The sequence below is a fragment of the Poecilia latipinna genome, unplaced genomic scaffold (assembly GCF_001443285.1).
Source record: "Poecilia latipinna isolate Pla-1442-1.1 unplaced genomic scaffold, P_latipinna-1.0 Scaffold2047, whole genome shotgun sequence".
NCBI lineage: Eukaryota > Metazoa > Chordata > Actinopteri > Cyprinodontiformes > Poeciliidae > Poecilia > Poecilia latipinna.
The window spans coordinates 200,407-228,358 of NW_015114663.1; the positions used below are offsets into that span (position 1 = coordinate 200,407).

Sequence of the window (27,952 nt, forward strand, 5' to 3'; positions counted from 1 at the left end):
TTTTCATCTCTGCCAGTTTTATATTTAGACAAAAAAAAAGATACAAAGTTTGAAAACCCCCAGAATAGACCAGACGGAGGCTCAAACACGTAGAAGAATAATTTGTTGAGGTTTGAGTCAGCGCAGTAGGGCTGAAGCATAATCAGATCTGATCATGAAACTGAATATTCAGAGCCGTGTTATGAAATGAAACAGAGGCGATTTAATGCAGCGGGCTCAACGTGTTAATGTGAGAAACAAGCAGAAAGCATCTGAAAATGCAAACAAATCATGTGGAACCCAGCCCTGTTGCCAAGAGACGCACAGGTGCCAAAACGGGTTGGCCGGACCGGATGGTGTTGCTTGGCAACAGCTGCTTAGCGATCGTTCCACCAGGAAGAGCTGACAGGAAGTTGGACGTGCACACTTAGACACGGCGGTGCTGTCGGATGGTGTTCAGATTCGTTTCTTCAGCTGAACTCTGATCAGCTCCCTCTGGAAGCCCGACTCTTCCGGCTTCGCGTTGGTGAAGAAAACACCAGCAGGGAAGCTGATTCCAACAGCAATATTTCAGGTTTTTTTTTTTTTTTTTTAACTCAGAAACATTGGTTAGAGTCATATCAGCTCAATGCTGCCAACTCTATCAGAGTCTCTAAACTGTTTCTTTGGATTCTCTCCTTATCAGGAAGAGAATCAAATCGAATCCCAGAAGAACGCAGAGGAACCCTACCATCTGCCGCCTCAGTAGTCAGTCTGAGGCCAACGCTACAAATTGGAAGTTTAAATTTAAGCCTACAGAGCTGGAAAGAGCGATCCTCGCGCGTCGTTTCAGTTTAACCTCCTGCAGAGATGTTGTTCGTGATACCCAGGCAAACAGCTAATTTAATCAACAACAGTTGACTGTCAGCTGGTTTCAGCGTAGCAAGAAAACAACACCGGGGGATCACTTCCATTTTCAATTCTGTTTCTTTTCCCCCTGTTTCGGGTCGTGCGACATGAATTACACAGATGTGATCAGGTGCTTTTTTCTTCCATGTGATCTCTCTGCTGATTTTCTCAGAGAAGAACAGCAGCAAGAATTGAGACGTAGATCAGTAGATTTTTTTTTTTTTTTTTTTACAATGTTGTTCCGGTTGATCTCCAACAGCATACTTACTCCTGACCGTGGCGGTCCGGGTGCAATTGTAGAGGATAGCCAGCTCTCCGAAAACTTTCCCCGGTCCCATCGTGCACAGCTTCATCCCCTCTTTGGTCACCTCCACCTTCCCCTCTGGGTCAGACACACAGAAGACAATCTGTCACTGTCAAAGAAGCACTTCTGCCCAGACGCATCATGGGAAATATAGACCTTTGGTATTTGTCGGTGTCAAGTCAGCATGCAGAAGCTTCCTCGTTCTCGTGAAGAGTTACAAGGAGGGATGAGCGTTCATGGTCAAAACTAGAATTAGCTGCAGGTTGATGGATTAAGCACAGCATTTTTCTCTGGAATCGTAACTCATACAGAGTCAACAAACCAATACAAATTCCTCTCAGTAACTTTGTCAGAACCAAAAGAAAAACAAAACTTAAGCACTTTAGTTAACAGCAAAAGTTAAGGTCACGGTTGATGACAAATCTACCTTCTCAGGCCATAAAAGCTTTTTTCTTTAGCCGAGTAACTTCCATCTCTGTAAGTGTCCTACAATGGATAGGCATCAGTGACTTTCAGTAACAACCCCCAGAATAGGGGCACTTCCTCAAGGTCCAGTGTCCTGCAACTTTTAGATGACTCTCAGCTGAGTCAATTGATGAGGTCATTAGCAGGACTTTGAAAAAACTTGACTGAACTGAGGAGCTAATACAGCCATTTGAATCTGATCTTTTGAACCAGCTACATATCTAAAAGTTATAGAATGCCAGCCCTCAAATCTAGTCCTTAAGGGCAAAGAAAATCATTGCTTTACTTTTATTTGGTGCAGAGATTTTAAGCCTTTAAGGACTGGATTTGAGGACCCCTGTCCTAGAAGCTATATCTGTAGTGTAAGCGTTGAAGTCTTTGTTTGTCCAACTGAATGTTTCCCTCTCCAACCTGAATATTTAGTTTAGACACAACTGACTCCACTCTGTCGCCACAATATGTGCTGATCTGATTGACTTAAGTGCCTTCCAATCAAAAGTCTTAGTACGTTTAGGTGAGAACGCTTTCAGCCCAGAGATTTTCATATCCGTGTGTCACTTTTCTTTGTATGACACAGGGTGCTTGGCATTTGGACTCTGGCGTTTCCGACTGACACTAATGAAGACGGATTAATGCAGCTGGGAACGGAAATGTCAGGGCAATCAACAACACAAACGCACCTGCATGATGTGGTCCTCTCTGTGAACTGGAGGTGTGTTAAGCAACATTCAGGGACCTGACGTAACCTTAAGACGGAGTGCGTTTGTGTTTAATCGTCTCCCTTTGACATTAACTGACACAACGCCAGTGGACACAATCGATAAATCAAACTACCAACTGATCAGCAGAACATCTCACAGAAGATTAACACTCATACTTACAGGAAGACGGGGAAGCAGAGCTAAATTGATAGAGAAATTGTGAACCAAACTTGGTATTTTTATTTGTTACTTGAAAGTCATAGTTGTCTGTTAATATTTCGACTGACTGGATTTATGGTGCGCCATTAAGTCTGAGACCTGGGATCTGGAAGGAGGTCGGAGGTGAGTCTCTGCCTCATGCAGTATCCTGGTGTTCCTGACTGATGGCAGGATGGAGCCAGAGATGAAAAGACGTATAAGACTCCATTTGCAATAATGAGGGTGTTGCGCCAGCCTGTCAAGGTCTATCATCTATTATCAAGAAAAAGCTGAGCTGGAAAATAAGGTCCTGAGTATTACTGTCCCATTTGCGTTTCAACCATCCCCTATGGTTCTAAGATATGGATTATGACTTGAAGAACCAGATCCAGGAAACAAGTAGGTGAAATTAACTCCCCCTTTAATGAAGACTGAATTCTGCCTTGGGGATAAGAAGAGGAGCTCCGTCAAGGAGAGCAGAATTGCTTCTCCTCCACTTCAAAAGCAGTCAGCCATGATTAATTTGATAAAAAAATTAAAAAAAATCCTCCCTATGGATGCTTTCTAGATGTTGGCTCTCAAAGAGGAGATCCCAGTACAGACCCAGACTGTAAAACCACTCTGATTTCTTGGGATCCCCCAGAGGAAGGAGCTCCATCTGAGAGAGGGACATGTGAGTTTACATACTTGACGTTTCACCTATTCAATCCCAATGCGGACAACTTGAGGGTAAAGCAATGATGACTCAATAGATTATGGGGATATAAATGTATTTTTAAACCATTCTTATATTTGTGTTTTTCAGCATCTTTTTAGCATTGGTGCAGTAATGTTAATTCTTTCTCCACCGGAGGGCACTGTTGTCACAGCTAAGAAATGCTATCTCATAATGGCTTGTAAGAAGAAGAGTCACCGTTTGAGCGTTCCAGATACCCCGGAAGTCGGAGATGCGTTTTGATGCCACATCGACGATAACATTCAAGTCAAGAAGTCGGTATTTCAACATGGCGGCGCTCGTAGGCGTTGCTTGTTTAATAAAAAACATCAGTTTAAGCTTTACTTTCCATAATCAAACCCCACTTTTTATTTCTTCAGTTTAAAGTTTCAGGTGCTACGTGTGACACTGATTTTAGACACACACTCTTTCATGTAAAACTGAGATGCTTCCAACTCATCTTATTACTGTCCATGCGAGAAACGGCAAGTCAGTTTCAATATGGAGGCAGTCCCAGTTTCTCATTATGAAATGCAACTTTGTAGGGCATTCCAGTTGATTTTTCTTTTTCCAACTATAAAGTTGGAATTTTGTAGTTCTGAGTAAAACTGGGCTGCAGCAGTAGCAACAGATGCAAACATAGTGACAAGACTGTGTTTAGTCTGTTTAGTTTAGGAAGTGGGTCTTTCATATAATGTATCAACTATAATTGCTGAAGAGCATTTAATCAGAAAACTTTTCAAAAATGGGAATTAAACTTCAGAACAGAAGCTTTTTAAGTCCAGGAACATGAATTACTGAAATGTAATACAGATCAAAGAGAAAGACAGGAAGTCAGGGGAAGACTTCAAGTTGTATGTTTTTAGATGAATGTTAGAGGAAATCTCTCCCGGCAATGGCGACTGAAGCTTCAGTTGTACCGTCGGTGAGCTCCACCTCTCTGCCACAACAGAGGTTTAAGGTCTGGCTGTTTGTGTTGCTGCAGAAGAGCTGCAGCAGATTTCCTCTCGCTCTACAGCAGATTCAGTTCAGATAAAAACGTGATGACTTATGGATCTTTTCCAAGAAGGAAAAATGGAATGGTCTAAGCTGTTTCTTTTTTTTTCTTTTACCTGCTAGGAAAGAAATTATCTGCTTGGCATCACACACACACACACACACACACACACACACGCATACACACACATTCATCGCAAGCTGCAGCTGAACCCTCGTCGGGTGCTCCAAGATCTGATTCAGATCCTCCAGTAGCTGAAGGACTAAGGATCCAAAGAATAAAGAAAAGTCGGTAAATGGATCAGACTGGATCGTCTTTCAACATTTCTAACAGTCAGAACTGGTCTTTGGGGAAACACAACAGCTATAATAACATCAGTATGAATTCACAGTAAACATGGTTACAGCAACCCTTGTTTGATTGTCTCTGGAAGTGCTGAACGAGAATAAATTAACTGCTGCAGTATTCATCCGTGATCATGTTTACTGTATGTTTATATTAGAAATATCAGACTGAGATTATTTTGGGCTTAACGACTCAAACTGTTAACTGCTACTGCTTGTGTTGGTGCCCAGTGCCTTAATCTCTTTAAGCCCAACTGTGACTGTGCACACAGTTTTCTGTGTGATTGAGAGTCTTCTGTTTATTAGTCTCACGATCCCAGAACAAAAATCTAACAGAACTGGAAACACGCAACTGCTTCTGCTGATTTCAGCCCGACAGCGGAAGAAAGGAAGAAAAGAGCAACAAGAAACAGAAATAGAAGAGAAGGATCAGGAGCTGCGCAAGGTGAGAGGTTTGGACTGCAGCCCTGCAGCAGCGTCTCCTCCTGTTTTCAAGCCAGCGAACACATTGCTAAGTCATCGCATGTTAAATATGGCTCTTCTAGAAGTTTCAGTGAAAAATCAGCTCATTTATATTTTAAAGAAAAGTTCCTTTAGAAGGAAAAAGGAATGCCGAGACGTCTATTCCTTCCTCCCTTGTCTGTGTTTGGCTGCTAGTCTAAACCCTCTGCGAGAACCGAATTATTTCACCTGAGGATGTGTTCCCACCAGGAAAGTCTGCTTTGGTCCCTTGTTTGTTTTGGACCAAAAGCAGACTTTTTTGTTGCTTTCTTTCACTGCAAACACAGCCACGTGGGTGACGATCGTTGCTCCCATTTGTCAGAAATTACTTGCTGTGTTTTTGTTGTGCACAATTACATTGTAATATCATTTTGAATGTAATTAGCAGCTCATTCGTACGCTGGTTCTACCATGGGATATTTCTAATTTTGCAAAGCCATCTGTAAAAACGGAAGCTGCGAGCAAAAAGAGACAACGTGCAGAAAACGGCAGATCAGGTACGGCTTCGGTTTTATCAGCGGTAGCGCTAGCAACTGCCCGGCAATAGTGGCTCATAAAGTCCAAAACTACATGGAGGCTGGTCTGTGTTCACACCAGAAGTGATCCGCACCAGAGTTTGTTTGAAAGCAGACTGGGATCGACTCAAAAAGCGGGTCTCGGTCTGGTCGTTTGGTTAGGCCAGATGAATAACAGGACTGAAATCGGAATTTACAAGCAGCCTAAAAAACCACAAACAGGAGTTTGAGCTCCTGTTTATGTTTCTCTTCAATTAAAATCCACAGCATTCCTCAAACGTTCCGTACTTTAACAGAAGGCAGTTATCAGAAAAAAATCGGCACGGCGGTGCATGCTATTAGCTGTAGCATTTGAACGATTTTCCCCATCACTTACTGTAACAGCTGCATGGCCAGTCAAATCTCTCAGTAATTGCTACACCGACTGAGAGTTTGACTTCTGCCAGGCTGAACTGAAACGTGCGCCCACACTTGTCCTTTTGCTGCTCTATCACTCTGTCCACCTTCTCTATGGAAAAGAGGGGGGGGGACATTCTGTGGAGTCTGATGTGAGATTTTTTCTTCTTTTTTTTTCTTTAACAGCCACAGTGAACGCTAATGCCTACAACCAAATGTAACAATGTGACTGTACGCATGACTCTGACCCAGTGGAAAGCTTGAAATACGAGTAAATTACACATTGTTTGAGTGGTTTCACGCTTGATGTGCACATTCTGCAGATTTTATATTTAACCACTTAAATCTTTTTAATATGGTGTTAGAAATACATTAAACGATGCGAATAAACAAAGTGTACGCTTCTGGCATCATCAATGTATGAAGCTGTATAGTGTAGGGATAATATTTTGAATATTTATTTGGATTGAAGTTTTTTTTTTTTTTTTAAAGAAGCTAAACTAAAACTAGGACCTTTGAGGGGTTCTGGCTAGAATATATTTACAGACAAAGTTGATCTTAAATGCTAAATCAGTATATTTCCTGTATAGTTTTGACGTAATTACTACTCCGGGTATGTTGTTCTTTCAGCAAATGGCCTTTTATGGTTAACAATTAACCAATTACCATAAAAGTTGATGATTATGTCAACAATCATTTCATCACAATTAATCTGATTAATCATTTCAGCCCTAGTCTGTAATAATCCGAATGGGTTTGACCCACAGACCTGCTTAACAGATACACATCTTTTACTCGATCAGACGAATTTGTTTTTAGTGATTCAGCCAGAACTCGGATCCAGGTGAGTCACAGAAGCAGCTGCTAGATTCTGGCTTGACGTTTGAAACACAATCTGTTTGCTGCTCCGGAAAGCCCGAAGCAGTGTGTGCGTGCACGCGTGTGTGTGTGTAATCACTTATCCATGTAAGGAGCCTCAACTGCTCTCACCACGACAAACAAACGCAGATCAGAGTGAGACCTCCTCCGCTCATGTCTCTGTTCCTGTAATCACTGTAAGGAAGAAAAGCACAGCGGCTGAGGCTTCAGGAGCTCATTACAGCAGAGGGAGAGCTTTCAGAACGACGGCCGACAGCAGTGAGCCGCTAAGCGCTGCGTCTCGTTAGCTGGAGTGAAAATTAATTCCTGCTTTCGTCGCAGGTAACGGCAGCTTCTCGGCCTGAAAGAAGATCGTCTGAACAAAGCGGAGAACCAGTTAACCTTCAGAGGCTCTGCTGCAAACTGTAAAACACCGAGGCTCTGTCAGGATCCTCCTGCCGGATTCACTGATGACAGATTTGGAAATAATTCTGCAGCAAATAGCATATTCACAAAAGCAACGGTCGGGTGATTAAATATGTCAACATAATTACTCTGATTGGGTAACAGGATAATAAGGGAGAGAAACTCAGGGCGATAATGGGGGGAATTAAAGATACAGGAAATCAATTTGTAAGCAATTTGTTTCATTTGTGCTGAATTTTAGTGAAACTCTGCTAAATATTGTAGTAATAACCTAATAACAACTTGAGAGTATACTTATTCGTAATAAAAAAACAATAAAGCCCAACGACATACAAGAAAAGGTTATCAGTCAACGTTTCTGAAAATCTTTCGTATTTATTGACACGGTTTGTTGAAAAGAATTTAGAAAATCATTTTGATAACTAACCATTTTCCTTTCCATGATATTGCCGAATATTTAATTAAAATTATATTCTTAAATTTATATCCTATGTGTAGTCACGGGATTCAGTCTTTTTATGAAGAAAATTAACTCCACTAAATTGTTATTGTTTAGCTTCAAATTTATTGTTCATTGTTCACTTATACATTATGTATAAAATACATATTTTCATTGTGACTAGCTGGAATAGTTTTAATTGATTTGTTAATTTGATTAATTAGGTTTTTTTTATTAATTGATGGTAGATTACATAATCACTCAACCACAGTTATGTTTTTTTTAAATGTACTCTTACCTGTGATTAGTTGCATCCTTTGCAGAAATTCAGTCACTGAACATAGTTTTTTAAAAGCCATACGATTCATTTTGGTAAAATTTGGATCTTATTTAAGCTTAATATCAGCTGCCTTAATCTGATCTCACTCAGCTCAAAGACAGTAGCCTGGATGATGTTATCATGATGTTATCTGTTCCTGCACTTTTCTCACATCTTTGCTGAGCTGTCACAGATTCCTTCATATCTTCTATTTTATTTTATTTTTTTTGTCTACCATGCAGTCTCATGCCGTGACACAAAACAATGAACGGATCATTTGACATGAACTGTGGATGAATAATACTCTGCGTTTTCGGACTGTAACATTTCTCTCACCTAAAAGTTTTGAGTTTTTGATGTTTCTATGGAGGACATTTTTGGACTTAATTGAATTTACACATTATTTTCTAATGTTTTTTTCTGATTATTTTGAATGCATTCGGTTTTCTTTTTGTCTCATGGTTTCATTCTCGCCACTCTCCCTGCCTCACTGTGTGTTTTTTTTCTTTTTGCTTTAGTTTTAAATAACTGATTCCAAATTTGTAATTTCCAATAGTAAAATGATTAGCCAACATGTTGCTAAGCAACCGCATTCACCACAAAGCTCTCTCTGTGTGTGTGACATCATGAGACAAAACTGCTGCATCTGTTTCTTCTGCCAAAGCAATGAGGATCATGTTTGTAATGTTTACACATTCACACACAAATACACACACACACCCACACACACACCCACTCAACATAAGATACCAACCTCATCTTTTTCGTGCTGTTTTTTTTTTTTTGGGGGGGGGGGGGGGGAATCACTTCCTCTTCCTGTGACAGAAGTCTTTATATTTAGCCGCCATCTGCGCCCCCTCGTGCTCCCTAAACTTCCGTCCCTGCTCCTGAAACGCAGGTCTGTAAGGATCCACGGCGACAGAGAGCATTCAGCACTGGTGGGCGCAAAATCTACATTAATTCACCATGTTTAACACAAAGCAAATAAAGAGCCAGGAGTATAAATCCTGCAGCTGGAACCTTTTCACTCTGATCGGCGCACACCTGTCAAGTCTCCCGTTTTGACCGAGAAGCTACCGTTTTGTTTTTTTACTCCCCCGTTCCCGCCGTACTCACGTACCCAGCTAGCAAGCAAATGTTAAGACTACGTCGGCCGAACGTCCTCTGAAAGTCGAACGTCAAATGTTCGGACTTGACTTTCGCTCCGAACTTTCGCGCATTATGAAAGAAAAACTATATTTCTGCTGTAATTTTATTTAATCAATTTTAATATCTTTAAAACCTTTATGGTGGTTAATATTTTTTGACAAAATCTTTACTTTTGTCCTTTTAGAAAGTCTGCATCTGAACGTCCGTGTGCGACGTTTAAAAATACGGTTACTAGCTTCAATACCTTATTTAGCCAGTAGGGGGCTCCACGCCCGGCCAAACATTATCCTCTCCATTCAAATAATGGTTATATGTCCGATTTTTCTCATTTCCTTTCCTGAATAATCTGCATTGCATTTATTCTAACGTGATGTAAATGTATGTCAAAGGAGAATAATACTTAAATAAAAGTCCAAGAAGTACTTTCATTTGGAAAATATGTATTTTCTGCCGAGTGACGTAACTTCCCAACCCGGATTGCATTGGGATTTCTGCAGTCAGGAAACGACACTTATGTATTTCACATGAAACCCATGGAAATATACCTTGTTCGGTAAGTTATTAGTTTTCATACTTATTTCTATCATATTCTGACCAAGCACGTATTATAATTTTCCCGTAAATATCCCGGATTGTGCCGCCCGCTCTCACGTGTTAGTTGCTCTCCCGGTGTTCTGACTATCTTATCTTCCCCCGCTCATCTCTCTGTGTTCATTTGTACATTTGAGAACAGAAGTGGTTCGTGTACACAGTCGTGTGGTACACCTGTCCTTCATCGGAATTTAATAACAATCATGTTTTTTCAGTTTTTCTAGCTCTTCTAGATCAGTCCTATTGATTTGACATTATGTCAGTGACATCAAGGGGCTGGGAGGCATTCACAATGAACCTCATAGTATGGAATATATACTTTAATAGATTTATTAAATGTTGATGTTGACCCACTAATATGTTGGGTTTAGGTGTCATAGTAAAATTCTGACTCCTTCAGGTATGCCTAAACCAAGGGAATCGATACTTCATCAGATGTGTTCATTATACCTCATGTTTGATGCTAAATATGTTGTTATTCAAACAATTACTTCAGCTCTGAAATTTTCCATAGATCCAACTATCTCTCTAAGCAATATAATAAGTTGTTTTAGGTCAAATACATTATTGGCAAAATATCAAAATGTCCTCCATAGAAAGTCACTGCTTCAGTGAACACAACAGTGGGAAATATTCAAAATATTCCTGTCACAATGCTAAACTTCCAGACTGATATATCTAATAACAGGATATAACAAACCTTGCCGATGGATGAGCGACCATTATTTGATGATAAATAAGGAAATAAAGGATGCACAGAATTGTATTTCTGCATCCAAATCTAAAGAGACAACCTTTATCTAAAAAAAAAAAAAAAAAAAGCTTTTATTCATGTAGCTGCTTTGGTTAAGTAGATAGAGAAAGGAATGAGCAAGTTATGTCAGAATTTCATCTAGAGAGATTTTTGTTTCCGTCTGACGTTATGGACAATGTGGTAGTAATTTTCTTTTTTTTTAATGGATCAATATGATGATCTCTTTGAATAATCTATTAAGTTGTAAAAATAATATAAAGAAAAACGATTAGACCTTTCTCATAACCTGTTGTCAGGCAAGTAGTGAGAGTGTGCTTCAGTACATGTTCCTACCCAGAGTCTATTCAGGCAAGGCCATTTGGTTTTAACATTTAGTTTGAAACGCAACACAGTCCAGGTGGAGGCGGAGTTCAAATGATCAGGAGGTCTGATCTAAAACTGGTTCAAACACTGGAAAAAAAAAAAGGTACTCACAGAGTCAAACAATAGCACAAGTCCTGACGAAGATAGACAAACAAAGCTACATGCACACATAGATATAACGCATTCAAAAAAATGTGTCTGTTTTGAACTTCATCCGCCCACAGCAGACTCCTCTCGAAAACCAGTTCCTTTAACATTGATTAGATAATTATCTAATCTGGCTCTAATATAAAACCCGACAGAAAAGACGCCTCTCACATTGTGAGGACGTGCTCTTAGACTCAGCGTGTGTGTTATTCACCCAGCAGGTTTTTTTTTTTTGGACATAAATGTCATTGGTTATTTTGCACACCGCACGCTGCCGCCTACCAACACGGGACCAGCCATCTGGAGGATTGTTGTCGGCTCTCAGTGTAGTCCAGCGCCACTACGCCACAAAAGGTTTGAAAGGACCTGAAGACACAGGCAGACCTACAGCTGCTCTGAAAAGGTCAGGTGGACTCTAATGAGGAGGTGGAGCTAAATTTATCCTCACAGCGTCTTCATAATAGAACATATCCAAGTGTGACTGAGGGACGACGTTTCAACAGGAATCTCCTGCAGTTCGAATGTATTCAATCAGTGTCTTCCCCCTGAAGAGGTCCTCTCTGTTCTGTCGAGACGGTAACGGCACACCGTTCATTCCTCCAGATGTGTGAAATCTTAAACGTCTCCCGACTGCAGATCCAGTACGACACCAGCATCACGGCACGTTTTCAGTGGGAGGATCACGTTACCGAACGGGATTCTTATGTAAAACACTGACCTCAAATCCGGCTATAAATATAACAAACGAGCTGAGCGTAGTAATGGAGAAAAGCCGGAGAGGCTCCGGGTTTGATCTCGGAGCCCCTCCCAGTTCTCATCCCATCGTGTTCCTCCAGCAGAGGGGAAAGAGACCAACATGGGCAAAAGCTTCTGCTTGTATTGCAGACTGCACTTATATCACAATACGTCTCAGATGTTTAAATGTAGATGTCATGTCAATAAAATCCATCCAGAGGTGGAGAGGGACCTGACTGTAACTGTTCTTTTTTTTAGTTTTTTACCTTCTGGTCATAAGGACCTTCTGGTCATTTACTGCTGCTCCAATCCACACACTGATCACACAATCCATATGATTCCAACTCAAGAATGTGACCCGGTGAATCTGCAAACTGCAAAACTAAGAGGAATCGTAGTCTTGTCTAGTCGCATCCTCATTGTTGAGGGTCGGGGACAATAGATGCTGGTTCCACCACTGCTTTCCACTCTCTTCTTTCTCTGGCGATGGCCGTCCATTCTCCCACAGATCTTCTCGTCCGATCCCTGATGTCGACCGTCCACCTCCGTCTCTGTCTTACCCTCCACCGCTTTCTGTAAATGTTGCCCACTAGGGGGTAGACGCAAAGGTCCTAACGACATGGTGCGTAATAATAACGAGGCTAGATCTAATTTTCCTACTCTTCACCCTAGTGCCAAAAATGCTTGTTGGGCTACCAACAAAATATACTGTATACTGTTAATTGGTAGGTAACAAATTCTTCAAAGACACTTATTTATGGAGCATAAGGATGGTTAAAGTTCATCAGCATTTTTTTGTTAACTTATTTGGAATATTTATTGAAAATATGACAAAACATTGAGGTTGGTCAAAGGATGATCAAGATAGATGAATTACAGAGGAGGAATAAAATGTCAGGAGTGAAGGAAGATTCAGCTCAAATCATTTTTTAAGCCAAGGCAACCATGTATAGTTTTTGTCCGACATACTAACTTCACTGTCCATCCAAGAAGGGATGCAAAGAGCCACACAGTAGGAATTATAGGAGAAAATACCAGAAATATTGAAGCGGCTGTCCTCAAGATATTAGAAAATGTAATCATTTCTTATCGTCACTCTTTCAGGTCAACTTTCCTGAGTTTGACCTGAGTTTGGAGTCCAAACACTGCATCCGCCTGTTGATGAAAACTGCAGCACAGCCAAGCAAAGCAGAGCGCTATCTGATAAACCACAAATTCATAAAGTCTGTTGTCATGGACACAGCATTTCACCTCCTAAATATTAACCGGAAGAAAGGGCAGCATCAGACGCACCCATTGTTCAGCTCTGCACACAGACAGCAGGAACTTACGGCGGACTTCTCATCGTAGCGTCGTATTTTTCTAGAGCTCTTTACAAATTAATCAGAGTTCCAACATTCCCACTACATTTCCTGTTCTAGGTTTTCTAAAAGTCTGTCGCTACAGGGGAAAATCTTCTGTCTTTGTGGCAAGCTGACTGGCTGTGCATCGTCTCAGCTGGAAGCGATGACACATTTTGCATCCGCAGCAACGCTGCAGGAGAACGAGTCATTTGCTTCACTCTTCATCTCCATCAACAGGCAAAAGAGAGCAGGGACCAGTTTCTAACCAACCTTCCAGCTGAAGGAAGAAAAACATAATTATATCTTGTTTCTGACACCAGCGGCAGCTCAATAGTAATAATAAAAAAAGAAACTCATTTCCATTTTGAAGGTTGTACAAAGCGGATGACAGCAACAGAGGAACTAGTAACCGTTCAGCGTTGCCAAAAGAAAGCCAGCAGCAGTAAATGTTCAGCAGTGAGGATTAAACCGACCTTTGAGATAAACTTCCTGCTTCAACCAGAGGCTCATTAAAGAGAAGGCTACTTTGCCTTTTGCAGGTCATACGGATTCATTAATTTTGCTGAATGTTTCCCGTGTCCAAAAACTCTGAAGGAACACTAAATGAACCTTTACCGAACTTGTTTCCCATTCAGCCGCGATGAAACCTCCAGTCCCTCTATGGCACAGACAGCAAGAACAATGCAAACTGTTCTGTTTTTGTGTAGGGATTCTAGTCGGTCGCAAGGTTTCATGTCAAACATAAAATTTATCGTGTTTCACATCCCAGATGAAGCTGTCCAAGACCTATTAGAGAATGGTCTGGATTGAAGCAACACACTGAGCTAAAAAATACGCAAGGTGTTGGATTTTATTATCTAAGAGCTGGAACTCGGGATTCTTCTCTAGGTTGATGTCAAAGCAAAAGGACAGGCAGGTAGAACTAGGTAGAAACAGAAGGAGGCACAAAGGAGGTAAAGACAGAAGAACGTAAGCAAAGGAAGATGGAGGTAGAGACACAACGGGATACAAATAAGGTACAGATAGACGGAGGTACAAAGGAGAAGCGAATTAGGTACAGAGGGAAACACAAGAAATAGATTAAAATTGAACCATTTGGAAGAGACAGAGATAAAACCCTAAAGCCTTCTGTTCTTGTCTATAAAATCCATCTCAGATAACTCTTTTAGACCGATTCCCATCTCGGGAATCCAGCCTGTGTTCTTGCTCTCACCTTCCATGACGAACACCAGTGAGCCCACATCTCCTTCCTTTATGATACAGGCGTCCTTCCCATAATCCACCGGGTACATACAGTCCACAATCTCCTGGATCTGAGAGAGCTCCAGGTTCTTCATGAAGTCATTGTCCAAGATGGCTTCCTTTATCAGCTCCTTTGACCTGAGAAGAAGAGGAGGGAGAGAAAAACAACTGAAATATCTACAAGAAATAGTCAGGATAAAGTCAATCAATCTATTCATTCACTCACTCATCCATCCAGCCAATCAATCAACCAACCATTTTAACAAATATTAGGCCTATATCTAATCTTTCAGTGCTGGCACTAATTCTACAAGTTAAGGAATTTTAATCTGCCAATATTATCACCTCATCCTCCCAATCTTTCTTTAAAAACAAGCATAATTCCATAACAGCTGAGTTGAAGGTGGTTAACGACATAATTGTTCTTAACTAACAATAACATTGTGCTGCACGTCTCTTTTTGTGGATTTGTTCAAAGCTTTTGGTACTGTAAACTGCAACGTTCTGGTAGCCAGGCACAAGCCTTTGCTTGGTTAAAAATTTATCTCAGAAATTGGACACAATGTATTAAATATGATCGTTTGTTCTGAAGCTGTAGTAGTTCATAAGGAGTTCCGCAGGGATCTATATTAGGCCCTCTTCTATTCGTAATTCATATAAACGAATTGGGGCAGAAAGTGTCTGATGTGACTTTGCATTTCTATGCAGATGATACAGTAATTTATCGCACTGGATCCATTCCTACTCAGGCTGTTGAACTATTATAGAAAGACTTTGTTGCTATCTAATGCTCTTTCTTACTATGAAAAATTGTTCTTAATAGATTTATTTTTCCGGATACAGAGGCCCACCAAAATATCCCATTGTTCTTTTCCAGTGGAAATGAAATAAAGCAGGTTCACACATATAAATATCTGGGGATTTTGATCAATGACTCCCTCATTTTCAAACCCAATGTGGGAAATCTCGTGAAAAGTCGGACTTTTACTTTCAAACTAAATTGGGTTTAGCATATATTGCTAAAAAAAAGCCTTGTGTCTCTGCAACTCTTATGTCTGTGCCAGATTATGGAGAGCTTCTCCCATCTGTTAACTTTCATTTCCAGGGCATCACTTAGACTCCTGCTGGCCGATATCTGTGCTCAAATTGCACTGAGAGAAATTCTGACTCTTAATTTCTTCGCTCGCACAAATTGCTGTTTCTTTTTGTTCCTGCACAGAAGCTTCTGTTCAGTCTGCCGCTCCGTTATCCTGGAGCTTATTTCAGGAAACTTTAAAATCAGCTGAATTCATCCAAAGTAAAAGCATTTGACGCTGATAGATTGACATTTACCTGCTTCTCATAGCTTATCATTTTCTATAAACTGTGTAACTTTATGTGTTATATTTGTTGCTGCCCCTTGGCCAGGACTCCCTTTTTTGTTTTGTTTTTTACCTTAATGGGATTTTACTCTGGTAAAATAAAGGTTAAATAAATGGGGAAAAAAGTATCTAAAGTTCTTTGATTGACCCATAAAATTAAAAAAATGTAGTAAAATACCTAAAAAGAAACCGAAAAATACTCTGAAATGGGACAAGTTCACGTCAGAAAGTCTTGGATCCGACTGCAGAATCTTGAATTCCCCATATTTCCACAATTAAATAACTTCAGTCCATTTCTCTAAAAATGTTAAATTAACTTGATTTGTAAATGCGACCTGGAAATATTTAGAATGTTGTTATAAAACAATGGTTTGTCCTCCTAGACACTCAAGATTGTGTTTCTACTCTATCCCATCGAAGCTCCAGAGGAACCTTCATCTGAAACGCTCGGTGTTTAATTAACTCTCCTGTCTGCAGTTGTCTTCACGCTTCTTTTTGACAGTGTGAGCATCTGCGCGAGGGAGGCGGCTTCAGCTCCGTCTTTTATCAAACAGCCGAAGTTATTTTCTGCAGGTTTGATCATTTGTCATCTCCAAGCTCGTAAACACTGAAACCGCGCGCCTGATCAATGGCAGCCGGGTGGTGTAGAACAGACAGCCGATTCATTCAAAACGTCCTCCGGCTCAGATTGATCTTACAAACGGCGCGGCGCCTCTGGGCAAAGGAGGAATTATCGGGACCCGAGCTGATGAGTATCTCACAAAACTGTCAGGAGATGTTCTAGTTTCTGGGATACAATCTAAGTTGCAAAGCATGGAAGAAACGGATGTCACTGAATAAAACCCGCTGCGTTCACGCAGATAAGAAAAAAAAAAAAAGATCACAAGAAAACCGAGCGTGTCTGCAACGTGTTTTACAAAACGTTGGACAAAGAAGGAGTTGTGAAACGTTTCAGATGTTTGGTGTTTGGTTAATTAACTGTGAATACAGTAGCATGCTTGAGCTGAAGGTTTTTATTGTCCAAAGTGCAGACAGATAGAAGATATAAAGCAGAACCTGCATACGAGGTCCAACATGATGCAACAATTGGGAGCGACATCGACATCAACTCTTGTGTTCGACGAGGATGTCTTATCAGGTTGATGCCTTAACTTTGCGAAATGCAGCTTTTAGCCTTAGACAAATGCTGAATAACTGAAAACACTTACAGTCGCATTACAAAGCTCTGATACTCTGTCCTTAACCTGTTCCTCTCACTGTTGTAAACTGAAAAACACTCTTCATCGTGAAATCATGACTCCGCTCTGCTGATTCTTTCTTGTTTCTTTGACTGAGTTCTGTTATAAAACATTCCCAGAATGCTTTTCACTATGAGGTATGTGCTAACTGCACCATACTTTAACCCCAAGTCTGACTGTGCAAGACTTCATCCGTGACTTTATCACAATCTGCACAAGTTCTGTTTGCACAGGAGGAGATTCTGACTGGAATTCAAAACACAGTAAGGCTTTGTGCACTAAATCGATCACACTGCTATCTCGAAACCACCCAAAATCAAAATACTGCCACTCTAAAAAAACATGTAAAAAGTCTTTCACGTGCTATTTTACAAAGAACATCACCAAAAGGACACCAATATTTAAAAGACATTCAAAGACAGAGCCTTTATATAACCTATAAGGTAAATCATAATATAAAATCTAACTAAAAAACAACCTATATAATAATAATAATAATAATTTTGGATCAGCAAACGGGTCATAATTTCTTTTTTACATTTGTTTCTGCACTTCCCAGGAGGGCTTTATGTTTAGTTTTTTGTTTTTGTTTTTGTTTTTATCTCTCAACTTTTCAATGTGGATTTATTTAATGTTGCGTCAGTGATCTCCTTGTTCCACAGAGGAATGAATTGACAACAAATCTCGTCCAAGACAAAACGAGCTAAAAAGCCACCCAGGGCCCCTCCGCCCCCAGACATTTGTTTATCGAGAACGAGAACGTCATTAATTTTGATTTAACTGTTTCAGCAGAGACGAATTAAATTGCTTGACATTTACATCTAAGATTAAATTGCCAAGTTTACTTTGTAAAAGTGCAAAGAGTCGCCTTCATAGTTCGATTGTTGCGTTACCATGGCGACAGTGTGAGGCTGCGAGTTTCAGCTCAGTTTGTACCAAAATACCTGTCAATAATCAATTATCAGTGATTGTTTTTTTGTTTTTTTTGTTATCTTAGTCAATTGAACTGGGACCCGTCTACCAGATTCTACCACATCTGTACTGATTAGTGGTGCTGATGTTCTTAACAGGAAGACGGGCCCCTAAATCATATCCCGCCTGAGGCTCCAGGTAGTCCCCAGAACATGTTATGTTCTTTACTGCCTCCTGGTGTTCGGAGCCATCGTCTCCCAACAGGGGCACTTAAACAGTGTCATCATTTCTTCTCTTAATGGCTCCATAGTTGCTTTGTTTTATTGTTGTTGTTTTATTGTCTCCTCCAACGATGTCTGGTTTTCAAATTTTTCAATCACTTGGGTCTTCTATAAACTCTGGACTGTGACTTGGTTGCTTAGATGAGCAGCTCTACCCTCTAGATGCAAATAATACCGAGCAGCTGAGCCGTCGTCGTCGTCATACAGAATCTAAAGAGGAGGAGAAGGATGTCTCTCTCTCTCTCTCTCTTTCTCAGCCAGCAGAGCCAAAGGTTTTCCTTCCTGTCGAGAGTGGAGGGCTCAGTTTTATTGAAATGGACTGAAAGAGACAAAGTGAGTGGAAGGAAGATGGTGAATGCGACATAGATCCTCACTGGCTGGCAGCTGCTGAATGATATCCAAAAAAAAATCTGCTAACATTTAAATAGCCCACTCAGGGTTTAATCCAAAAACACCTACAGTTTAGTCAGACTTACAAAGCTGCGTTAAGTTGCTACAAAAATTTGATTTCAGTGTAAAGGAGCATTATTGGATTATTAAAGGCAGGAGAAATAGATTTTTTTTTTTTTTTTGGTTGTGAAATGTAAATTTAAGCATCAGGTAGCTAAAATAAGTGTACAATAGGAGAATTGTTTTAATGCAGAACCCTAAAATCACTATTTAATTTGGGGTTCTTTTTAGCAAAACTGATTAGCATCAACACCAAACCATATGATGCCCAATCAAATTCGCCTTTCGCCTTTGGATTGGAACAACTTGCAAAAAAAAAAAAAACACTACAGCTTAACGTCAGCATAAGCTTTATAAACTCAGTAAAATCCATAAAGTAAGTGATCGATGTTCCTGCTTTTCAAGCAGTTGGCTTGTCATGTGGATACGGTACATGTAGGCAGTTGTGTCATTTTGGTTTGGTTGTTTGTTTTATGATGTTCGTCGCGTTTCTGCTGTACGATATTCTGTGGCGTGAAGTTTTTATGTTTCCAGAACAGGTCGCTGTTGAAAATGAGAATCTGTTCTTAATCAGCCTACCTGGTAAAAACAAAGGGTAGAATAATTAATTAGTAAAACTAAAAATGAGTGATTAGCGGTGAAGCGTGGCTCAGCGTTTGATGACAGCCATGTGGTGCAATCCTATTGGTTGTGGCAAGTGATGGAGGGAGCAACTGCGTTGCCCAAAGAGTTGCGTTGACTTATTTGTATTGCTTGCAGCACGGTTCTGCCACAAGCACCATGCTAATGGCTGCCTGAAATCCCAAGTTCAGGCAACCACGAATGATCATCACTGCCTGGCAGCTGCTGAATGATTTCCATTTAGTTTTTGTAAAAGCAAAACAAGAAATGCATGAGATGGACGTGACTATAAATTATCCTCCAAGTTTCAGTAGACCTACATATGAACACGCGAGTAAATCAGGACCAAAGTTCAGTATTTTCTAATAGATTTTCTTTAGAAACTTCAAACAGGAGAAGTTGCGGCGTTACCTCCCGAATTCAATCAGCAGACCAAACGAACACAGTGGAGAAACATTCCATCCCCAGTCGAGGTTTGCAGATAAAATATTTTTCTGAGCTGAGGCGAACAAGATGCGTCCCTGCGGTGCAGGAGGAAACGTTGAGCGATATCACTTTGTCGTTAACTTGGGGGAGTGTGGGGGGGGAGACGCCCATTATGACTTGCTTGATAAGGTCCATTTTAATTCATACGCAGAGGAAACGAGCTCTCGGAGATGAGCCGGGTGTTTTTTCGGCGACAGAAAAATATTGCGGGCCCCACTTCTGTGTCTGTATATGAACAGAACAGGACTCAGGAGGAAAATCAGTGAGGACTGGATGGAAGGTGGTGACGAAGCGCTCACCCTTACGTCGTTGCCGCATTGGTCACAGAGGGAGGGGGAAGGTGTAAGGACAAATGAAATGGATGATGGAGGGAGAGGAAGGTGACGAGTGTGAAAGAATAGAAACAGGAGGAACAAAACAACAGATGGGTGAGAGGGAAAAATTATGAAAAGAGAATTAAGAGTGGAAATAATTAAGGAGAGATAAAAAAAATAATAATAATCAACTCAAAATAATTCTGCTGAAAATGAAACGGGAACTCTAAGGGGAAATAAAATAAATCTGACCAGAGATGATTTTGTAAAACATGGTCGACTTATATTGACAGAGTGTTTGAAAGGGAAGCAGGGGGGAATTAGCTCATTACCATCTGCCAATCAGAGGCAGAAACACCAATAAAATCTAAAAATCAGTGAAATCCTCACAGCAGCTGATTTGCATTCATTAGATCTAGACTTTTTATCGGTGTCAGGTCAACAGAAGAGGCTGAACTGAAAGACTAAGATGAGTTTTACTGCGTAAAAGTTTCAAGAGTCTGACAGAACAGCAGGCGGTCTGTTTGATTCATATGCTAGAATTTAAATACATATTTAAATTATTGCCAATCAATTAGAAGAAGCATCAAATATCAGCACAGGGGACATTGAGTATAGAAGAAAGAAAATATGTAAAAAAAATAAAATAAAAATAAAAATTCATGTTAAAGCAGATGTGTAGCCTCAGTTTATGGTGCAAAATTGTGAAAGATTTTGAATACTGATAAAAAATATATATACATATATTTTTGTTGCTTTATAAGAGAAAATAACAAATTTGATTTTATGTAGAAAATATGTCTTGCAGTTAAAAAAAACATTTTTCTTGAAAGAGTAAAGAAAATTTAATTTTTTGATGTTTACCCTTTTTCCAGAGACAAATAAGAAGTATTTGAGCTTGTTTTACAGCACCATTGGCTGTAGTTCATATTTACAATTTGTTTTTCAATACATGTTTATTTTGTAGGCAGTCAGTGTTAAAATTTGTAAGAACATTGCTAATGAATATGGTAAGACTGGAGTGAAAAATACAAACAGTGTTTATATTTTGCTGCTGAATCGAAGCCAGGTTGTAAGGCAGGCTTAAAATGGTAAATACAAGAAGCGTTGACAAAAGACGAAATAAAAAAGCTTCAAAAGCGACTGAAACTCACACAGACCGGTTCAACATGAAGCATAAATCTGGCTTTCAATGAAAAAAAAAAAAAAAACCCAAAAGGACTTCCAGGCTTTTTTTTTGTCTTTGAAAGATGAACGAGTTGACATGCAGAGCCTCAGAAAAAGCTCCGTCAATGTCGAGGTCGGATCCAACAAAGGCCAAAAAAAACGTACTCGGCGAGAAAAGAGAACGATGTTATTTTACTTGAGGAAGCAAAGAACAAGAGAAAAGTTGTTTTTTTTTTTTCTTTTTCTTGGGCTGAGACATTTCATAATGTGAGGTCTTCGCAGTCCTCCCACTGCAGCATTTGTTCACATAGTAAACATGCCCACTTAAAAATTGGTGACCAACTGCACTAAAGCTGTCAGACAACACACACACACACAGACACACACACACAAACAAAAAAAGTTCTGACCCGATGAGTCGAGCCAGAAACAGAATGACGTCGTTTTGCTCTTGCAGCCCTCGGAGGGAATATATTACAGAATATATATGAGCATCTGCAGTCAGTTTGAATTTTTTCTAAAGAATTTCTGGTGAGTGAAACACAAACGTCGACTCTTGACCCGAAAGCTTCTGCAGCGCCAAACTTTTGTGAATATTGCAACTGCTGAACTGCCGCCGGTTATTTAGAGCCGTTGGCGTCTCGTCTTAACCTTTATGTTAGAGAGGCATTTTATACCAAACATGGATGGATTCATACCTGCCGTGGGGACGCTTCAGTCAAGTTTTACATTCAGCTATTTAAATCGCCTTTTAGCCAGAAAACATACAGGCGTTACGATCATCGTCCTAATTTGAATATGTCCAGTTTTTTGCATTTAAACTCTGCTTGCTCATATTATCTTCATCATTGTTGCAACTTCATGTGTTTTGTTCTCTAATATTGTGTAACTGCAATCAATTTCTATCATCTGATCAGAGTTTACTGTGTAATAAATGAGTCCAAATCAGATTTCATAAAAAAAAAATTAAAAAAATAAAAATCAAAAGGCTTAAAGTGGCATAAAAACCAATTCCAATGGGAAGGTGATAAATTATAACACTTGTTTTCAGAAACAGGGCAATATATAATATTGTTTATTGATTATATTCTCAATATTTCATTAAAAAAAGACCTTTGAATTCATGGCAAGAGACATGTCGATATAAATATATGTTAAATTAAGTTGTTTTAACATATATTTTCAGTTGTATTAAGGTTTGTCAATGCTTGCGAGTCTGGAGTGTTTCGCACTATTTGTTGTTTGTTCTTAGATGAGTTCGGTCTGTGCTGCGTATGACTGAACAAAATAAACAAGATGGAGAAATATTTGCACATTTTGATTAATGAAATGTCTAAGATCTCTGTGCACTGCTCTCTGGAAGGAATCAAAGATCTTGTTCATTTTCCATAACAAAGAAGCACTTAATCCATAAAACAGAGAGCATTATGGGAATTACATCCGTACCATGAAGTTTGTGGCTTTTCAACTCAAACACTTAACAGTCGATTAAATGTGAGAGCCTTCAAACGTGTTATAGTTCTTCTTTAATACCTCTAGCTTTCCGCAGGAGATGATGGGTTTAAGGTGACTTTATTTCATTACAAAAAAGCAAAAACCTGAGATGTTCCATGGACCGACCCTGGACTGAATAGCTGATTTCATAGAAACTGACTAAATTCACTGACTCTTTTACTTTTTCACAATGTTCTACTTGATGCTTTTTTTTTTTTTTTCACAGAACAGAAGTTGGCTTTCTTCCTTTTTAGTTTCTCTCAGTGGGAGTCACATGACGGCTGCGGGAACGCGTTTAAAAATGGAAACGAGTGTCTTTCCTTGTATCTGGAAGACGTTTTTCTACATCTGTGAGAACCACAGTAGCTACTAACAAAGACCCACCATAAGGTCGAACAACAGGAACTGCAAACCTTCTGATTCCCACGTCACTCTGCAGCTGGTGATCACTGCAAACTCTGGTGGATCGCTTCAAACTCTGTCAGCAGCGAATCAGGGAACAATTTCAGTGGATCATTAACTTCTCTGTAGACACCAGGAGAGCTGGTGGGAGTCCACAGCCCACACACAGACACACACACACACACACACACACACACACTCTCTCTCTCTCTTCTCCATTACTTTATATTTTCATATAACACACAGACACATGCGGGCGGGCTGCAGACTCGGAGAGGAGATGGGAAACAAACCCTGTCATCTGCCTCCGTGTGTGGGAAGATAAAAACCAACGCGCTTGGTTGTTCTCGCCGCCGCAGACAGAAAAGCACGCCATTTAGCAGTCTGCAAAGAGTCGAAGCGGCAGAACTTACCACCAAAGAGCCGGATGACACTGACAGATTAATGGGACCTTCAGAGAATCCCAGCAGATCATCCTAATCATGGTCCTGTTTATGCCGCCTGACCACAGAGACGAGACCATCAACAACAATCACGCACGCCTTTTTCTTATGCGCAGAAACCACATGGACATGTTGTGTGTTTCTTTTTATGATCATGCTCTGCTGCATATTTCTTTAAATCTGACTAAACTACTTTAATAAGGCCACAATTTTCTTTTCTTATGTCGTAAATTTGCCTTATTTTTGCTTAATGTTTACCTTTTGTGAATTTCTATCTAGAATTTCTGTTCTGTTCTGTTCATTAAAAGCAGTGAGAGTCCAACCAAGTGGGGAAATAATATCGTCATCAGACAGAATTAAAATGCATTGCCCCAGAAATGTTATATTCTATTAAATAATGCATCCAAGCTGTTCCTTTCTGACTGCAACATTGCACAAATTATAGTTCAGGATATTGTGCGGCTCCACTACATGTAGAGACGCCAAACACTGAGCGCTGCTGCTGCACTGTGCGGCCCAGCTATATATAGATGCATCAGTGGCGTTCTGGTGGATGGAAACATCACAACCTCCTGGATATCACGGAGGGCGGAGCTACGTCTGCAGCTCAAACTTAATTTCGGAGCTGATGAGTTGGAGCTGAGGCTCGGCCACCGTTCGTTCCTTCTTGGCTTTCCGTAGCCATCTGTTAGCCGTCCTGAAGCCTGATTGGCAAGCTGTCTGGCTGATAATCAGGAGATCATGAAAGCCTCTGCGATCTGAGAAAAATACTAGTAAGAAAAAAGCAGAAAATCATTTCAATTTCTCTCTTTTTTTGTGTGTTGTTGCCTTGAGAAACAAAATATGAATCATCCAATCAGGAGAAGTAGACCTCAAAGGCAACTGAGGAAAACAGGAATCCCCATCATTTGCCGTTGCCCCGGTTTTGCAATTTCCTCTTCCTTCCCTCTGCAAATCCATAAGTTCTCACATCGAACTCTCTCAGATTTCCTCCAGCTCATGGAGAACATCATCAGTACATCCTCTTTTTATTTATTTATTTATTTGTTTTTTTTATTATTATTTTTTTACGCAAAACAAAACCGGCTCATGTTTTCGGGAGAAAAGCTAAAAATAATTATCTGAGTGAGCGCATGCGGCAACTCGCAAGATCTTTGCACGTCTGAAGCTCAACGACGGGATGCTGAACAGGAGACGCGTCTGCGCACAGGTGTGTGAGGAGAATCCTCGGAGCGGATAATGATCTGAAACACTGAGCTGCACAGGGAGCAGGAGTCTTAACAGACACATCTCTCTCATTTCCCTCCCTGACGAACCTTCGGCCGGAAGCCCTGACCTCGGTTCGGCATCGTGCGGCACATTAAAAGCAACGACGACCATGACCACGGTTTGACTTGAGTGGTTTTTGTTCATCCGAAGGAGCGAAGGGCCGCCTGCTCGAGCCGATGCCTTATCTGATGTTGATCAGAGCTCGGCAATCAGCCCCAAAACAGAGCTGAAAAGCTTCATTAATGCAGAACAGAGCAGATCCATTAGAACTCGTTCCTGTCGCTAATGAGCAGCTGCAGCTGCAGGGCCTCAAAACTGATCGCAAAGATTTCACCCGCCAAACAAAAGACCCTCAGAGTCACTCATTTAAGCCAGACTGACATGCACTGAAAGCCTGTTCTTCACTCAGGTAATACAGCCGATTAGTTTTTTTTTTCTTTTATTTGACTGTGAAACAGTTGAATCCGTCCTTGAACAGTCTGACATAAAACAGCTTTGAAACTCGGTGAAAGCAGAGAACCACTTGTCTCCGGTGTGCAAAGCCAGCCGAGAGAACAGAAGTGTTAAAAAAAACACCCCCGAAAAACCCCGATGTTCAGTGGGAGAGTCTATCTTCTGGTCGTAAACTCTTAGGAAATCCAGCGTGTTCAACGCAGACTTAAAACTAGCTAAGGGATAAAAACTCCCCCTGTTTACGGCAAGATTTACACTTCCTGTATACGCTGCAAAAACACAAAGTCTTACAAAGTTTGGTCTAGTTTCTAGTGCAAAATATCTTAGTACAATTGTAATTAGACAAAACTAACTTTTTGGCAAGATATGAGCTTGTTTTCAGTCAATAATTCCTGAATACTAATAAAAAGTATTAATTCCACCGGCAGCTTGTTTCACTTCGGGAGCTTGTCCTGTTATAAGACCAAACATCTACCAGTGCAACTACTAACTTTACTTATCAATATTAAGTAACTATTCACTAAAAACAAGCTACAAAAACAAGCAGAAAAGTTGCTAGTAAGTTAGTTTTTTGTCTTATTTTAAGTGCATCAAATTATTCAAACTAGAAGCGAATTAAAAATACTCGATAAGATTTTGTGCTTTTCAGTGTACTGCAGGATGTTCTGTTAACTTCCTGTCACATGCAGAACTTTCTACAAGTTCTGACAGAAGCTTAGAAACGGACAGAGCAAGTTCTACGAGGTTTTCTGGTGCAGCTGAAGGAGGTTCTGTTCAGTCTGATGATTCTAACCCTCTGCTACTACAGCCAACATGGAAACAGGAAGTCCCCCCACCGCGTCAGAACCCGCCGGAGGAAGTGAAGGACCTACTGTGGGCTCTTGGGGTAGAACGGCAGCGTGACGTGGCACAGCTCGCTGATGTCGAAGGCCGTGGGTTCGGCGGAGATGGCCTGCCTCTTGCTGCGCTGCTGGTCCGGCTGCAGCACCAGGTTGTTCTGCTGGGCCTGGACCTGCTGGGCCGTGGCGGGCCGGATCACCGAGCGGTACTTGTCCAGCTCGTTCTGCAGCCTCTGGATCAGCTCGTCCTTCTGGTCCAGCTCCAGCTCCAGCTCGTCGATCAGGGCGTCGCGCTGCCGCAGCTCCTCGACCTTCTCCTGCAGAGCGTACTGCAGGTCCCGCAGCGTTCCCATGGATCCCCTCAGCCGGTCCCGGCAGGACGTCAGGTCCGAGTCTCAGCGTCCGCCGCAGCCTGACCACTTTGAGATCTCCAGGTTCCTGGGAGAAGTGTTTGAGTGGCTCGTTTCACTTTCAATCGTTGCCCTGCCAGGTCTTGTTGACGATCTCAGTGAGTTTTAGGATTTGGTTTTTGTGTGGAAACTTCTCTGTGTGAAAATCTCTTCCAGATTTTACCAGGAACATCCAGAGGACAAAGGACTTTCAGGAATTTTCCAAATGTTTCTTTTGGCTTAAAACCTTTGAAACTCCAGAGTTCTTTACTCTTTACCCCAGTTACATATTTGTAAAAGTCTTTAACAACATTTTCTTTTTTCTTTATTGCTCGTCAGGGTACCTGTGTTTGCTCTTGGTCCAAATCCATTTATTTATTTATCAGACATTGTCAAAATTGCTGCAGGTGTTCCTCCTCGGTGCCTTCAGGCAGTTCCCAAAGTTTCTATTGGATTTATTTATTTATTTACTTACTTATCTGAGAATGTTTGTGGATTGGTTCCACTATCTGATATCCGGGGGGAATTATTAATTTATGTTGTGGTAATTTGAGGTTTGGTGGAATCAGGTGATGAACAGTGATTTAGGAGAAAGTCTGGAACAGATTAAATAATAATAGATACTCCTGCGTGTCACGTTTCCCATCCCGTTGATTAAATCCAATCAAAACAAACCGCATGATTCAAAAAACATTAAAAAAAAAAAAAAAAGAAATTTGGATGCAGGATTCCCCTCGATATATGAAATGAAGAAGAAAACTGAAGACGTGAGGAGTAATCCGGAGTACAACTAACACACACACACAAAAAAGTTTACAGTCAGTCTGAGAGAAGGATAATCCCACAGGAGAGCCGCTCCGGGTTTATGTCCGCTGGAATATTTTACGCAGAGAATAAGGAACCAAACGTCCGCCAGTTTGATTAAAGTGTGAAAACGGAGGTGCAGGAATCCAGCAGCGCACACTTTACTCCCGAGACACACACACACACAAAAAGGGGGAAAAAGAGAAAAAGATGCGTTCTAGTCCCACCTGGAAACGAGAGACAGGAAGCCAAGAGCCTCAAGTTGGATGTTTAGGGAGATGAGAGGACAAACGCCGGGAAACAGGTGCTGCAGAGCCGCGAGTCCGGAGGAGTCCGGAGCGCCGATCCACTTCCAGTGTGAACAGTTTAATCCGAAACAGTTGGAGCTTAAGTGGAGGTCGAGGCGGAATGAAAGAGAGAGAGAGAGGGAGAGAGAGAGAGAGAGAGGAGGAGGAGGAGGAAAGTTGGGCTGCCTCCGCTCCTTTTCGTCACCTGTCCTCCTACTGATCCTCACCTGTGCAGCTTCAGTTAAAGTTTTCTATGAACAGATGAAGAAAAAAAACTGCCTAAATGTTCATCTTAAACCAACCAAAATTTTTTATTTGTTTATTTACCAGGAATGAGCCGTGGCCAGAAAGGATGGGTGTTACAGTGAACTGC

General features: G+C 40.8%; 1 protein-coding gene across 1 annotated transcript in view; it reads right to left on the reverse strand.

Moving 5' to 3' along the window:
- The window catches only part of LOC106935940 (cGMP-dependent protein kinase 1-like), a 44,418-nt gene extending 16,806 nt beyond the window's left edge, over positions 1–27,612 (reverse strand). Inside the window, exons 1-3 of the mRNA XM_015016678.1 lie at positions 26,133–27,612; positions 14,341–14,507; positions 1,136–1,249 (exon numbers count right to left, since the gene is read on the reverse strand). Of these exons, the coding sequence (XP_014872164.1) occupies positions 1,136–1,249; positions 14,341–14,507; positions 26,133–26,452 (601 nt within the window). The 5' untranslated portion in view covers positions 26,453–27,612. The remainder of the gene's footprint in view (positions 1–1,135; positions 1,250–14,340; positions 14,508–26,132) is intronic.
- Between the last annotated feature and the right edge of the window lie 340 nt (positions 27,613–27,952).